Source organism: Anas platyrhynchos, chromosome 6 (genome assembly GCF_047663525.1).
Source record: "Anas platyrhynchos isolate ZD024472 breed Pekin duck chromosome 6, IASCAAS_PekinDuck_T2T, whole genome shotgun sequence".
NCBI lineage: Eukaryota > Metazoa > Chordata > Aves > Anseriformes > Anatidae > Anas > Anas platyrhynchos.
The window spans coordinates 14,732,019-14,746,653 of record NC_092592.1 but is presented as its reverse complement, the minus strand read 5'-3'; the positions used below and the strand labels follow the sequence as shown (position 1 = coordinate 14,746,653).

Sequence of the window (14,635 nt, the reverse complement as noted above, 5' to 3'; positions counted from 1 at the left end):
TAATAGCATTGGTTGTGCAGCAGCATGACAAATGCAAGGTAGCGTTGGCCAAGCTGGCATTTTATTGCATTTGCCTCAGCAGCAGCACAGGTTGCTCTGGGTTGGAAGGGAGGCTAGTGGGGTGGCTCTCCTTTCAAAACCTGTAACGTTGCAGCAGCTTCCTTGACCACATTTGCGTTGCTGTGACTGCAGAGTTGTTCAAGGGTTTCTTTAATCTTGTCCTCTTCTATTTCTTGTCTCAGATCACCTGAATGGGAAATTAAATGCTGAGTTTTAGTGACATACCATGTCATAATGGTTCCTGACAATTGTTGCAACATACAGATTTGGAGCATTCACTGTGTAAAATGAGCTGCTTTACAGTAGACTACTTCAGTTGGAAGGGATTTTTAAAGATCGTCTAGTCCAACTGCCTAACCTTTTGAGGGCTAACTGAAAGTTAAAGCATATTATTCAGGACCTTATCCAAACTCCTGTTGAACACTGACAGACTTGGGCATCAACCATCTCTGTGGGCAGCCTGTTCCAGCATTTGGCCACCCTCACTGTACGAATTTTTCCCTAATATTACTTAAATGTGTTTCTCTCAATAGGTATTCTTTAAACCTTTGAAAATGTTGAACAGGTTAAGACTTTTTTCTTCTCCATTTGTCTTCCAAGAACTGATTGAACAAAAGAAAAGTACTTTGAAAATACAATATAGGCTGTGTGCTCCAGCTTTTTTGCCTGTGTGCCTTCTTAGCCTTTCATGAAATACACCTCTGGCAAAAGTCGTACAAATCGGGTTTGTTGTGTGAATACTGCACAGTTTCACTGAAGGATGTAAGTAAGTGCTTAGTCCTGTGAGATACCTGTGACTACAAGGGGAAGAAGTGGAGTGCATTGCAAAATCCAGCTTGCCTGCCAATAAAGGGCAGCTCCAGGATTTGAAAAACAGCTCTCTTGTCTTTGCCTAAGCGCAGTCATTGCTTTTGGTAACCATGGTTTATGTATAAAGACACGGTGAGTTGTGGCGTGAGGCCACACCATGCTTACAGGAGCAGTCTGATCTTTCAGGAAAAATTTTAAATCTTCCCTAACCACAGAGAGAGAGAAACTGAAAACAGATCCTTCAGACATTTTATTAAAAGTTGCTATGCATTTAATCCAGCACTGCTAAAGATACTGTTTTATCTCAGCTCTGGTTTGCCTACAGCATAGGCAGGACAAATGTGTGCTTGCTTGTGTAAGATGATGCAGACAGCTTATTTCTTTGAACACAAAAATGCTATGGTGTAGGCAAAGCCTGGGACTGCCAGACATTTGTATGTGGTTGTGGTGATTTTGGACAAAGATGCCTATATTTTAAGGCTCTTATTTTGCTTTTCAGGACGTGATTATGCCACTGACTGTCACTGGAAATAAAGATTTTTTTTTTTAAAATTTACATAGCTAATGGTTTAATCTACTTTTTCTGAAGAAAAAACATGAGTGGGATTTTTACTGATAAGTAAAGAATGAACCTCTCTAATCTTTACTGTTCACTGACTGCAACATCACAAGTGGTACATTTCAGCGACATAAAATGCATGTTTTCATCACAAATATCCATCCTTTCATCACAGACTACTTAAAATTAAGTTACCTGAATTAAGAAGACTGCACAAAAGACTCATAGAATTATATTTAACCTCAGGAGTTGTATTATCATCTTGTAGGAGTCTGTGTAAGCTTTGTACTAGCTGTGATTCCTTAAAAGATGCTTCAAGGGTATCTGAAAAATAAGTAAACAAATACCTGAGCTCTTATGTAAAAAGAGGGTGAAAAGAGTGTTACAAAGATTGAATATGCTTTTCTTTTTCTTTTTATTTTTTTTTAAACAAAATTCCTGACTGGCTTCATTTAAAATGAGTTACATATACAAGGATGACTTGAGCATCTTGTCTATACTGGGGGTTTTCTGTATGATTTCCTATAGAGTGTTTTTTTCAGTAGGCTCATTCTGTAAGATGGAACCCTCTATAACATACACACTACAAAATAAACCCATAATACATAAACCCATACAGTCTTAATGATCAGAGCTAGGTCATTTAAATTGTACACATGAGTCTGAAAGGCTTAATTGTGGGCTAAGCATGAAAATGGGCTCTTCCCTGTCTTGCTTTCTTGTTGATATAAAAAAAATCCAAACTTAAAGTTGACTTGCAATTTCTTTTGATGTGTGTAAATTTGTGGTGGCTGTCTTTATTGTAATAAATTTTGATCATATTTAAAAATCTATACAGGACAAACCTGAAAAGAAGTTGTACTCAACCTCTGAAAATCTAGCTCACTAAAAGCAGTTACAGCATTTAATCTTATCTGTTTCATTTGCATATTCCATAAGCTCCTTTTTTCTATGTTTTTTTTTTTTTTTACTTCATTCAAGTGTCTGTCTTCTGAATGTTATTTCCTCTTATTTACAGTCGTCACTGACCATTCAATTCCATAGCTTGTCCCTGTCTAATTCTGTCTACATTTAAATCTTTTCTCATTGTTTTCTCTAGCCCTCATCATTATTTCCATTTTGTGTTTCTGTAGGTTTATAGGGTCGTACAGCACTCAGCAGATTATCCTGTCCACACAACCTGATTATTTTACTTGGCCAAAAAGCATTCAGGCAATTCCTGAATTCTGGGGGTCTTGTTTACTGGATGGGTCACTTCCTTTATTTGATGGTTAAGAGCTAAATCTAGACCATAATGCTTTTTCTTGCATATGAAATTAACAGCATGAGCGTTTCTTAACTGTGCAAGATCTTCATATTAATAAATGCTTTTAGGTGAAAAATACCTAAATCAATAGCAGACGCTATTGCCAAGGCATTCAGAGCCTCATTCTGCAGGGCAGCATGTTCACTTGTAGTCATGGAAACCAGATGCTTCACTCCTTGTGCCTCCTGCACCGCTTTGACCACTTCCTGTTAAAGCAAAGGTAAAATATCACAGATTGAAATCTGAGCTATGAATGAAGTAGAATGAAAAGGAAAATTGCACTCTCTCTTCAGTCTCTGAATAGATGGAAATGATTTGCATGCTTCAATACAAGGTCATGGTATTTGGAATGAATATATCCTGGGACTAGAGAACTCTTTTTGGCACTAGTCATATGTGTCTGCCTAAGGCTGGTCTAATTTACTTGGAATATTGGTACTTACAATTATGTGTATAAGGTGTTTGTGCAGGTGTATATATGGTCTCTTAAGAATTTTAGTTTGAACTTTGATTTTTCATTTAAATCTTCAAACCAGCAAAGGTTTGGTTTTACTCTGTCAAAGCCTTTGCAGGTAGTATCTACTCCACTGAAACTTCAGAGTAAAGTACATTTGGGATGTCTGTATGTAATGGCATGATTTGCAAAAAACAGAAGCCTGTTCTAATATAATATGCTAGTAGATCCAGATCACGCTGGATTCATCCGTCAGTAGGTTGATAAGTGAGCTCTTTGGAACTCCTGAGAGACTGGCATGCAGGATAGGTCTGATTTATGATTGAAACTAATTTATTTATGGAAATAGAAAAGCTTTGCCTGCCTAGCATTTGTCAAGCCTTAAGAGGGGTAAAAGTCAACAAGTGACAGCAGGTAACAGTGTTGCTTGTTTCAGTGTGATATCTAGTTACAGAGAGCACTGCTTTCCTACTCCCCTCTCTTCAATTGACACAGAGGCAGACTAGAGGCATTTTACCAAAAACTTTCCTGTTTTTAATTATGTAGCTGTGCATACAGTTTAGCATTTAACCCCTTGCTATATGGACAAGCTTTAAAAATAGGAGACAGATAAGGTAGGAACATCAGACCAATTACTCATACTTGCGATCTGTTGTGACGCACGATTGATGCTAGCAGCCGATTTGCTTCTCCACGAACGCCGGCATGGTCCTTAACATCACACCACTGCACAAGTCTGTTGAGCAGCATGGGGTCTTGGCCCAAGATTTCAGCTGCATCAGCTGAAGAGAAAAGCATCATTGGGAGACATTTAAAATCTCAGTCTTTGTCACTGAAATGTGAATGTAAAGGTAACAAAGGATACTGAGCTCCATCCTGTGGTCTGAGCTGTAACTAAAGCATTGGACTTGTGTGATCTTGGATATCTTTGCTTGGGGAATGCCAGTTGTTTCAGGGCACCGCTTGGAGGTAAAGAACAAATTAAGCTGTTCCTATAAAGCTGGCATTTTCATAGGCCTCTGAAGCAGGGATTAAAATGAGGAGTTTCAGATCTTTGAAAGCAAATTTTATGTTGCTATATTAAAATCTTCACATGAGGGCTGTCTCTTTCCCTTTGTTTCTTGTACTTGCTCTTTGAGACCATTATGAATGTAATCATGGGCTTTTTGGAGCCTGTTCTTGCCATTTTGGTGCTCTCAGTAATGGCCATAATTACTGTTGGTAGCATGTGGGAAACCAGTCCTTGGTACAGAATTGCAGCATGTCTGTAATTACATTCTCAAGTCAACGTGTTGAACTATGTATTAAACACCATTAAAATTTTCCTCAAGTTTGAAGGAATGCATTAATTTACTTTCCACTGTGCTTCAGGAACAGTATCTCAGGACTTGCCCAAAGTATTAATCTATATGGTTGACACAGAGAAAACAAACAAAACCCCTCACTAAATAACCTTTTGAAAGAGAAACTCCAAAGTGGTGCTGTAACTTAAGATTTGTACCACTACGGGAAAGTAATCCCCAAACGCAGTAGTTTGAACTTCCCCAAAAGTTCAGTAGCAAAAGAAACTACTTGCGCGGAAGATGCAGTCTTGATATTGCTCTGATCTAATGCGGGGTTCTGTACAAATCTTACTGTAGTTTAATTATGCACCTTTAAAGTGTTATGGCTCAAAAGTGACTAGGTGGCAGAAAATGATTTCCAAAGCAAAGGAAAATGTAGATTTGAAAGTGCTGAGAACTGTGAAATATACTTTTAAAATCAGATAAGCAGGGGGTGAGCTCAGAATATCCTGTTCATTTGGAAGCAGATTCAGAAAGGTAAAAGTGTTGGGAGAAGTCTCCAGGGTTTTCAGAAGCTGAGAAACTTGTTTCTTGGAGCTTTCCTGAGGCAAACAAGGCTTGAAGAAGAATTAAAGTTAATGCATCTAGAACAAAAGAAATAGGTTTGGCCAATGACACCCTGCTCTGGTTTCTTTACCTGTCCCTTTCTGTGTGTATTGTATTTGTTTTGGGATATTCTGGAAAGTGTTAAACAAGAGAGTGCAAGATGTCAATGTCAACAAACCACGTGACTACTCTGGGTATTTTGCAGAAATTTTAAGTCAAACTATACTTTTTTCTGTTTTCGGGAGATGGACAAAGAAGGATAGACACTTCCTCGGTTTCTGTCCAGTACCCAACAGAACAATCCACAGGTCAAAATCCTGTAACGATGTGGGAGCTTCTAGCCTAGTTGAGTGTGTTTGTTTTGAGGTAAGTTGCATGTTGCACAATAACCTCCTCTGACAGAAAGGCTTTGTTTCTAGGTCAGATGTCACATGTTAGTCTGAGAAGATCATGGTAATCCAGTTTAGTCTAGAAAGCTAACAGAGGTAAGAGGGTGTCAAATGGAACCAGTTCAAGGGGTTTGCTTAAAAAGGGATCTTGACCCAGTTCACCAGAGACTTCCTGATGTCTGCCAGCTCTTTGAGACAAAGACCAGTTAGCCTTCATTAACTGGAACAGAAGGAACTCTTAGATTATAAAATGCCAAACTTCAATTGTGCATATGACTGAACTTTAATTTGAGCTGAAGGTCCTTTGGCCGTGTAGTGAGGTGCACAAATTCTGTTGCTGTTCTGAAGCAAAGTGAAAAAACATTGCTAACACTTCAGCATAATGAAGCTGACAGAGCTAAGTGCATTTTTCTGTAGTTAGAAAGAAATCTTCCTTTTCTGTTCTATTTTATAGGTCTCAGCATGCCCAGTGATTGTCAGAGTAATGAATTTACACTAGATAATGCAATTAACTAATATAAGTAGCTAATTTAGTGTGGACTTGTTAGTAGATGTGTATTCACAAGCATTTCAGGCTGAGTTAATTAAGGACAATGTTAGCTCATGGGTAAACAATAGAAAGCAATTAAAGGTGGGAGAAATGTGTGCTCATAGGCATAAATGGGTAAACATTGAATAATCCTCTAAATCTTCTTCTACTCAGCACTTTGACATCTGTGTTGTTTCAGATTCAGAAGTTGTACCATTTTGTGCCAAATTTTGACTTCGTATCAGGGCTGAAAATAGCATTGAGTGTGAGAGAAAAGAAAGGTTTTGTTAATATAGATCTATGTTATTCTAATGTCTCAATTTTAAAAGATAAATGGTCTCTCACAATCCAGAAATCCAGTTATCACTTCAGAGAAATGACATTTTAATGACCTCCTTCAAAGCATGAGAGGAAGAAGATGGGAAGTTTCTGACCATGGTGAAATATAAGTGGAAACAGCCTTTTACTGGACTGGAATGGGTTCAAACCAATGAGTGCTAGATCTGAATTTGATGCATGTTCATTTGAAAATTTGATGCAAGTAGCTGTCAAATTAGAGTGTGGAGAGGGCATTGATGTAAAGGAATGCAATGTGAAGTACAGCAGAGCATGCTTGTTTCTGCTCTTTCATATTGTCATGGATTTGTGGTTGTAACTGTTCTGTAGCAGAAGTCAGTTCCCATTGCAAAATGGCTACAACTTTCCTGATTCTGTTTTTGACTTTTTGTTCCTGCACATCAGGATGGTCTATAGTGATCAGTATGGTAGAGCAGCTGCTTTGGTGATTTGAGACAACTAGGGCGTTTTTATCATAAAAACCCACAGCAACTTGTTTTCATATATCATTATATTCTGCTTAGAAGCTGAATAAATCAAAGAATTGGGACATGGTACTAGATCTTAATGTAATTCCAAGGTTTTGTGCCTAAATGGTGCGCTTTGCGTGTAATTACATTTTGAGAAGCATTGAGTCTCATTGCCTTTGCATGCTTGTCTATGCAAAACTAAATGATGTGGCGTGTGAAGTAGATAATCCCATATTTCAATGCTTAAAGTAAATGCAACATTTGAGCCTTACTGAGATAAACCTGGGAACATGTATGGAAACTGTTAGTAATAGAAACTCATTTCTTCTTCCTCTCCAAACCTCAGCTCCTTTTGATCCTTTATATTGCCCAATTCTTCTATTCATTTGCTTTCTTGCTGTTTGGCATTATAAATCCTTATTTTGACTCCTTTCCATCATACTCAGGCTTTGCTCATATGTGTCCAGTGGAAAGCATCTTTCTTTAGGCTTTTGCCATTTCTCCCTGACTACTGCAGATTCTTCTGTTTGATTTGCTTCTCATCTGCTTCAGAGGCTGGCTAAGGGCACGATGGGAGGGCTTGTAGCCTTGAGCAATGGCCTCTGTTGGAATTTGTCCAGAGTGAGTGGAATTAGGTTAGCAGGATACTTAGCCTGGCCTCTACATGCACATCTGTTGTCTTGTGGGGGAAGGGAAGGAGAGGAATGTGTAGCTGACATCAGGAAACATTAGCAATTCCCTACCTTGACCATCTGCTAGCATCCGTAGTGTTCCCAGAAGTTTAAACTGCACAGGAGGCATCTCTGACCTTAGAAGTGCCTGAATCCGTTCTGCCACACCTTCCTCCAGCATTTGAACCTTGTTAACAACTAGAAAATGGAACCAGGGGGGAAAAAAGGGACTTTAGTGTGAAGCTCACTAACTGTAGGAGCATCTGAAGGTATAGATAGGACATAATTGTTCTGAATTTTGTGTTCCATTATGCTCTTAGCAAAAGGGTCCAACTCATTGGAGTACTTGGATGAAATCAGGACAACCCAACCATTTAGGTGTGTTTTTTGAGCTAAAAGTTTTTAGGCAGTGCTGTTAGAATATTTTGGGTACTTTTGATCTCAGCTCTGTCTAGAATACAGTATATAACAGGATAAACACAGCATTGTTGTTTCCCTCAGTTTTCTAGTTGTTATAGATTATTCACCTACTCACCCACCCCTATGAGCAAGGTTTTCCTGTGCTTGCTCATCTTGAACTGGGTGGCAGAAATGACTCAGTCTTATTTCTTGAGAATGACATTTTTTTATTTGAGCTTACCAACCCTCTGTTGCTCACACCTTTGTTTTTGTGCCTTCCTCTCCTAAATCTTGCATCTTTGCTCCAGTCATTAGTGCAGTAATCCCTGGTAATGATCAGACAGTTGTCTGGAAGGAGTCCTAATGCTGCTTAACTGTGCTACCAAAAGCTGCTTCATCCAGAGCAATTTTCCTCCAGTCTTCTGCATGCCTTTTAGGAGGAGGGATGGATGACAGTGAAATTAGGAAGATGTCTGTTCTGTCTGACCTTCTGTTGGGCAAACTGAGAAGCAGGCACTTTTAAATAACTTGTTCTTATTGTGCATGTTTTTCAGTGGTAGACTGACTCTAGTCACTAAAGCATAATGATTTTATTTCTTTTACAGTTTTAAGATCACTATTTGAATTAACTTAAGACCTCCCCTGTGCACGTTTGCAAATTTGGCCTTTATTTAATTTTTTCTCTTTTATGATTTGTTTAGATTTGCGCTTATATTTATATATATATATATATTGAGGTGATGAGGAAAAACACCGTTTAGGAACAGAATTTTGAAATCTAAGTTATGCATTGCTCAATTACAGCTATTTTAAATAATGCCTATTATGTTTTGCTTGCTTTTTTATTAAATACTTCCATTTCTTTAGTTGATCTTTTATGTTTACACAGACCTCATTAGTTGTGTCTGCAGGTTTCATTTTTGTTTTTCTCCTAGTTTGACATCTAGTTGAAATTCTGTGGTAGAAACATAAAATTGGAAAGATCGAAGAGGTTTTGTGATAGACATTGAGCAGAACAGATAACAAAAAAGAGGCCCCTTAGTGATCCGTTGGTATTTTATAATTCGGAATTCAGCCTGTTAAAGTGCAGCTGCAGAGAACATTAAGTTCTACCAGTACTATATGTATCAGGCAGTAATATAGGAGCGAAGTTGTAGGTTACATCCATGGTCTTCCAGAGTTTTAGATTTATGATTTTTGCAAGATGAACTGTGTTCATTGCTCTGTTAAGAAACTCCCAAGGATAGGCTTAGCACTGTAAATACGTATCTGGATATATGCACATACAGCCAAGCTGCTTTTCATTATCTTTTAAAAGCTGTGTTAAGTTGTAAGTGATGTAAGGTAGCTTGCATGCATAGAAATCTCTGCATACACTACTAGCACCAAAAAGCTATTGCACAGGCCTCTATCTACTAATATGAACAGTGTTAGAAAACCTCTTTACAGAGAAATACAGAAGTGGTGAGATGTTAATCGTGTGGAATATATTTATTGAAACACTGAATAGACTGATGTGGCTGACTCTTATAATGCAGAGAGTGTGGTAATACTATAGGCAAAACTAAGTTACCTGAGAGTGTATAAAAACAAGTTGAAATTGGATAAGTGAAGTTTTGAAGAGAGCTATCTGAAGGAAGAAGCAAGGGCTTCAAACACCTGGTACAAGGTGTATCAGGATTTAAAAGGAAGCAGTGGAAGCAAAGTAGTAAGTTTTCTTGTGGTGCTCTTGTTTATTCAAAGTAATGATTATATATGTAGAACTATTTACAAAACTAGGCCTGCTGGCTAGCTTACATAGAAAATTCAGCAAATAGCTCCAAGTTTGTATTTTCAGAAAAGTGTCATTGTGCTCCTCTGAAGAGTGCTATACCACAGTGTAAGGACTGTGGTGCTGTTCTGTTAAGTCTCCAGTAAAACATTTTTTGTCTGAATTATGTTTACGAGTGGAAGCAGTAGCACAAAATTTTCTGATATGGATTTACTGAAGATCACAAGTAAAATTTTTAAAGTGTTGTACAGGGCAAATTTACAATGAACATTGGCTTTATAGAAGAACAAGTTTATTAAAATAATAATTAAAAAAAAATCTACCAAGTGTGATGGGAGCTCCACACAAAACTATGTATTTTAAGCTATAAGCCTGGTTCTGCATTATTATCTTAAACTGCTGTATATTGTTAATAGGAAATAATTCCAGCGGTTAGCAATGAGATTACAGTGTATTATATTTAGACCCTTCATGTAGCTGAAAAATCCTGATGAATTATGCAAAAATATGTCTCTGCAGGGGGAAAAAAGTCAATTGCCCCTCAGAATACATGACACTGGAAATGATGACTTGGACAGAGCTGCACAGATCTACATTAAATGATCCATCTTTACAAGGAATCACAGTAAGTCATTGATCTTCAAATTCTGTACCTGGGATAGCAAGGTTTCGAAGTGCGCTGAGTGCAGCATGTTGTACAGAGACATCCCCACTCTCCACATGTTTCTCCAAAAGGTCCAGAAGCTGATGTATGACTCCCACCTGTACCATTCGTATACAGTTGCCATCTAAAGAAAGAGGAGAAACCAAGCAAGTAGACAGATGAGATAAGAAACTTAATCATGTGAATGAGGAATTCAGGGAGACTTTGCCTTGTCTGTCTCAGTGTTTTGATGAGATTGAGACTGTAGCTTTTGCATTTTTGCATTGTTTTTACAGTCTTCAATTCTCTAGAGCTGGAAGTGAGCTTCAGCTACTTGTGAACTGATTGTGAGATGCACACTCTAGTAAGACTTAGCTTGAAAACTCTTGCTAGAGCCAGTCACTGTCAAATTAAAATCAATATTTTCTCCATTCAGTTTCTTCCTCCACCACTGCTTTACTTTCCACTATATATATATATATGCACTACTATATATAAATATATATATATATATATAACTATACACACACATGTGATGGAATACTAGTGGCATTTTCCATTTCTCCACAGGATAGCTTTAATGCCCCATTTTGCTGTTCTACTGGTTTAAGAGACTATAGCAAGACCAGATATCTTAGCTATCAATGGTGAGTCTGATTACTAGTTTTGTACTGCTATTACTCCTTGTATTCAGTACAATCATTAGATTTTTCTTACCTGTTCTGAGAAACGCACTTTCTGAAATAAGTCTGCATTGCACTCATGAAATTTGGAAAATCTCTATTGACCTAGAGAGTTCTTATCTATTCAAAGCTGGTGAAAGAGCTGATTTATACTTTCCAAAGAATCACCATTTTGCACAGTAAGTGCTCCACAATTCTTTGTAAGTGCATTTCTGTATGTCTGTATAGTCTCCCTTTATTTTTGAGAACTCAGTCTGCAGTGATGAGAGGACTTTTGTTATCAGAACTTCCTTAGCTCTCCTTGATAGGAAATGAGAAGGTGCCTTCCCCTGAAGAGCTGACGAAAACTGTTACCCTCTGCGTCTTTTTGAAGGAAGTGTTTTGAGGATGACATTTGGCAAATATTTTTCTGCATTTTATTATTTTGTGTAGTTAATCACACCGCAAGAGAAGCATTTTCTTGACACCAGTCAACATTCTGTTATTACTGTGTTATTACTATATGAATATTATTTGTTAGAAAATGGCAAAAATTGTGAATGCCATACAGGAAGACCGCATCTTCACCTGGGGTAAAGAGCTACCTGTGAAACTATGCAGTCTTGGTTGGTACAAATCAAGAATCAGTTCAGAAGTAGCTTTGCTTGTTCCTCATAGTGCTAGCTGCATGTCTAAGATTTTTTTTTTTTTTTTAATATACCACTTAAATGGCCATATGTAGTAGTTTTAACATCTGTGCTTGTTTGAATATTATTTCTGCCCCAAAGTAGTAAAAACTCCTCTGTGTTCTCTTTTGAACAAGCTAGTTCTTTTAGCATTTTTACTGCTGTTGCATTTGAGTTAGTGGCATATTTTTCCCCCTGTATTTCTGCATATGTTAAATAAGAAAGTCAAATGTGTATAGAATGAGGGGATATTTTCATGAGAAAACTGTCATTCTGTGAAATAGTTCAAATTTTAGTCATGCAAGAATCTTTTGATAAGTGTTTTATGTCTACATTCTCTAAAGGTGATCTTTTTGGTTGTGATTATTCAAACGTTCTTTTGCCTGGTCCTTATCTTTGGAGGTTAGAGTATATAAAGAAGGCTAGGCAACTTTTCTTAGGAATGATTGTCTGAGAATAGACTGTTTTGTCCTGAGAAAATTCTACAGGCAAAATACTTTGATCTTCATATAGACTAACCTGAAATGAACTTAATTTCCCTCCTCCCCCACCTTTCACACCAAAGAATGGCAGAACATTTTTTTTTACCCTCTTGTAAAGTGCAAATAGGCAGAACCCATTAGTTGGCTTCCTTGCTTCAATTGTCACAGAGCTCCAAATTGGTTCTCTCCTATGGATTTTTGCCTTGGATGGCAGCAGAACCTTGAATTTAATGGCTCATGGTTAAACTCTGCTAGGAACAGACACTTTCATAGCTGCAAAAGCTGTCATCTTTTCACTGCCTCAGAAGTCATTTGATGCTGAGATCAGATTTCCATAGGATTTCTTTTCTTAGATTAAAGGCACAAACTGGGGCCTGAAAAGGATTATTCATTTATTCCACATGAAATATCTAATAGGGTTGTGGGGGAGATGGAGGGAGAAGAGGGAGTGACAAAGCAAGCCATTCAGCTGGCTAAGCCGGAGATAGCAAGTCTAAAGGCACGGAGGGCATTTCTGTAGCCTTCGTGGGCAGCCGTGCACAAAGGCTGCTTCAGAGCTAGGTAAGAGACAATGAAGAAAGGAAGGCTAGAAAGGATGTGGGGGAAGGCGAGGAGAAATGCAAGTGATACTGTCACATCGTTTTTCTGAAGTGAGCTGTCTTGCTTAACTATTCAGAAAGATCTCAGGGAATCCTTACTGATAATTAAGTTAGTGGAGAAAGTTAGGAATTGTTCAAAAAAAGAGCTCCTTTTTGTTAATTAAGCTTGAACCTATCACAGCATCTGTCAATGAGAAAGGAATGGACAGAAAACGGAGTTTCTTCTGCTGACCGATTCAGCACAGCATGTCTCCCAAGCGTCTCTTTATAAGAGTCTCTCTGTGTTTCTCTCTGCATAGTATTAAGGCTCGTTGCTCTCTATCATAGGAAAGTGTGAAAGATAAAAATGGCTTATCTTGAGATTCCTTTTTTTCCCCTATGTCTGAGTAATCCCCTCCCCACTTCCCAAAAGTGACTTAAAGTTCCTCAAATTATTTCAATATCCTTAGTCTCTGTTACTTAAATGTATGCAAGTTTCTAGTTTGCAGAAAAACAAGGTTATAGTTTCAGAGGCATGAGGCAATAAAATCTAACAGTGTTGTTCTTCACTCACAAACAGTGGCTTTCTAGCTTTGATGGGTAGAGAAAAAGCAACCTTACCGTTAGTTTTGTAAAATTAGCAAAAGCCAGTGTTCCTGACTCTGTCGCTGCGTATGTTTGGATACGAGGCAGTTAACAGCATTCTGGGAGATAATGCCATGTCCCTTAGCAAAATAAATACATAAAAATTCTTCATGGGTTTATCTAAGGCATGATAAATAGAGAATGTTAAATGTACATCTCGTGTCTGCTCATAGTTACCCCCAAAGTGAACTGTTCTGTTTGTCTTTGTTAGGGGACCAGAGAGGACATATGAATCAATAATGACTTGAAGGTTGTTGCTGTAGTTAATAATTTAAAATCTTTAAACTGATGATTACTTTGGAATTTGGTTGGTGGGGTACAGTGTAAGTGTCCAGTTCTTGAAGTTTGTTTTTTAATCTGTGTTGTCCAAAATACAATATAACAGGGCCACCTAAACTTAGGTGCATTAGGTGTCTTCAGCCTTTTTGTAGTGTTGCTCAAATCAGCTTAAAGACTGAGAGGAAAATCTACATCAGCCATGTGTGTAGCGTGGAATGATGATGTTCTTCCTTCTACGTAAATGCGCAATTTACGTTACAAGGAAATTCTTACATTTCACTTGTTAATCCAAATGCTTCAAGTATTTAAGTAGGCTTGGAGAAGTGAATGAGGATAGACAGGTGGCACAGCACCATGTGAACATTTTAATCTGATGATTAGCTTTAAATTTAAAGCAGATTCTTGGCTCATCTTAGAAAGTAAAGTGTTAGAAGCTGGGTGTGTCTGACACAACCATGGGTACAGCTACAGTGGCTCGAAGTTCTTGTACCTGCACTTGCTTTCTGCACAGAAGCATTCACATTGTTATTAGATGGCTTGAGGTAGCATATGCATGGTGCTTGAAGAGAAGCATTGCAACATGAGCACCAAGCTCCTATAAACACTGAAAAAATACAATGTCTGAGAATTCCCTTAAGGGTTATGAAACAGGTTGCAGATGTGTCCCTGTTAAGCAAATGGAAGCAACCGAGCAGATGATGACAACACTTCTTCCAAGTGGACTTCCTGACATTTCTTTATGTATCTGGACTGTCAATATTCCATTATTTTATTTTACCTCCAAGAAGCAGAGAGACAATGAGATCTGATGCAGCCTTCACGATGCATGTATCTTCAGCTTGTGAATTGCCCTGGAGCCTCAGCAGGATGTCAGACAGCACCTCTTGCACACCTGCCTCCACCAACTGAACTTTTAGAGCATCTGTAAAGAACACAAAAGCACACTAGAAGTTTCTTGGGTCATATTAGAAGTTTCAAGCTAGGAAGCTAAATCTTTGAATTTAGGTCAGTCTCTTT

The 14,635-nt window shown here is 38.0% G+C and overlaps 1 protein-coding gene across 1 annotated transcript in view; it reads right to left on the bottom strand.

Moving 5' to 3' along the window:
- The window catches only part of LOC101803556 (rap1 GTPase-GDP dissociation stimulator 1), a 36,465-nt gene continuing 21,830 nt past the window's right edge, over positions 1-14,635 (bottom strand). Inside the window, exons 7-13 of the mRNA XM_013096044.5 lie at positions 14,397-14,540; positions 10,297-10,431; positions 7,546-7,671; positions 3,832-3,971; positions 2,815-2,941; positions 1,625-1,753; positions 1-247 (exon numbers count right to left, since the gene is read on the bottom strand). Of these exons, the coding sequence (XP_012951498.5) occupies positions 114-247; positions 1,625-1,753; positions 2,815-2,941; positions 3,832-3,971; positions 7,546-7,671; positions 10,297-10,431; positions 14,397-14,540 (935 nt within the window). The 3' untranslated portion in view covers positions 1-113. The remainder of the gene's footprint in view (positions 248-1,624; positions 1,754-2,814; positions 2,942-3,831; positions 3,972-7,545; positions 7,672-10,296; positions 10,432-14,396; positions 14,541-14,635) is intronic.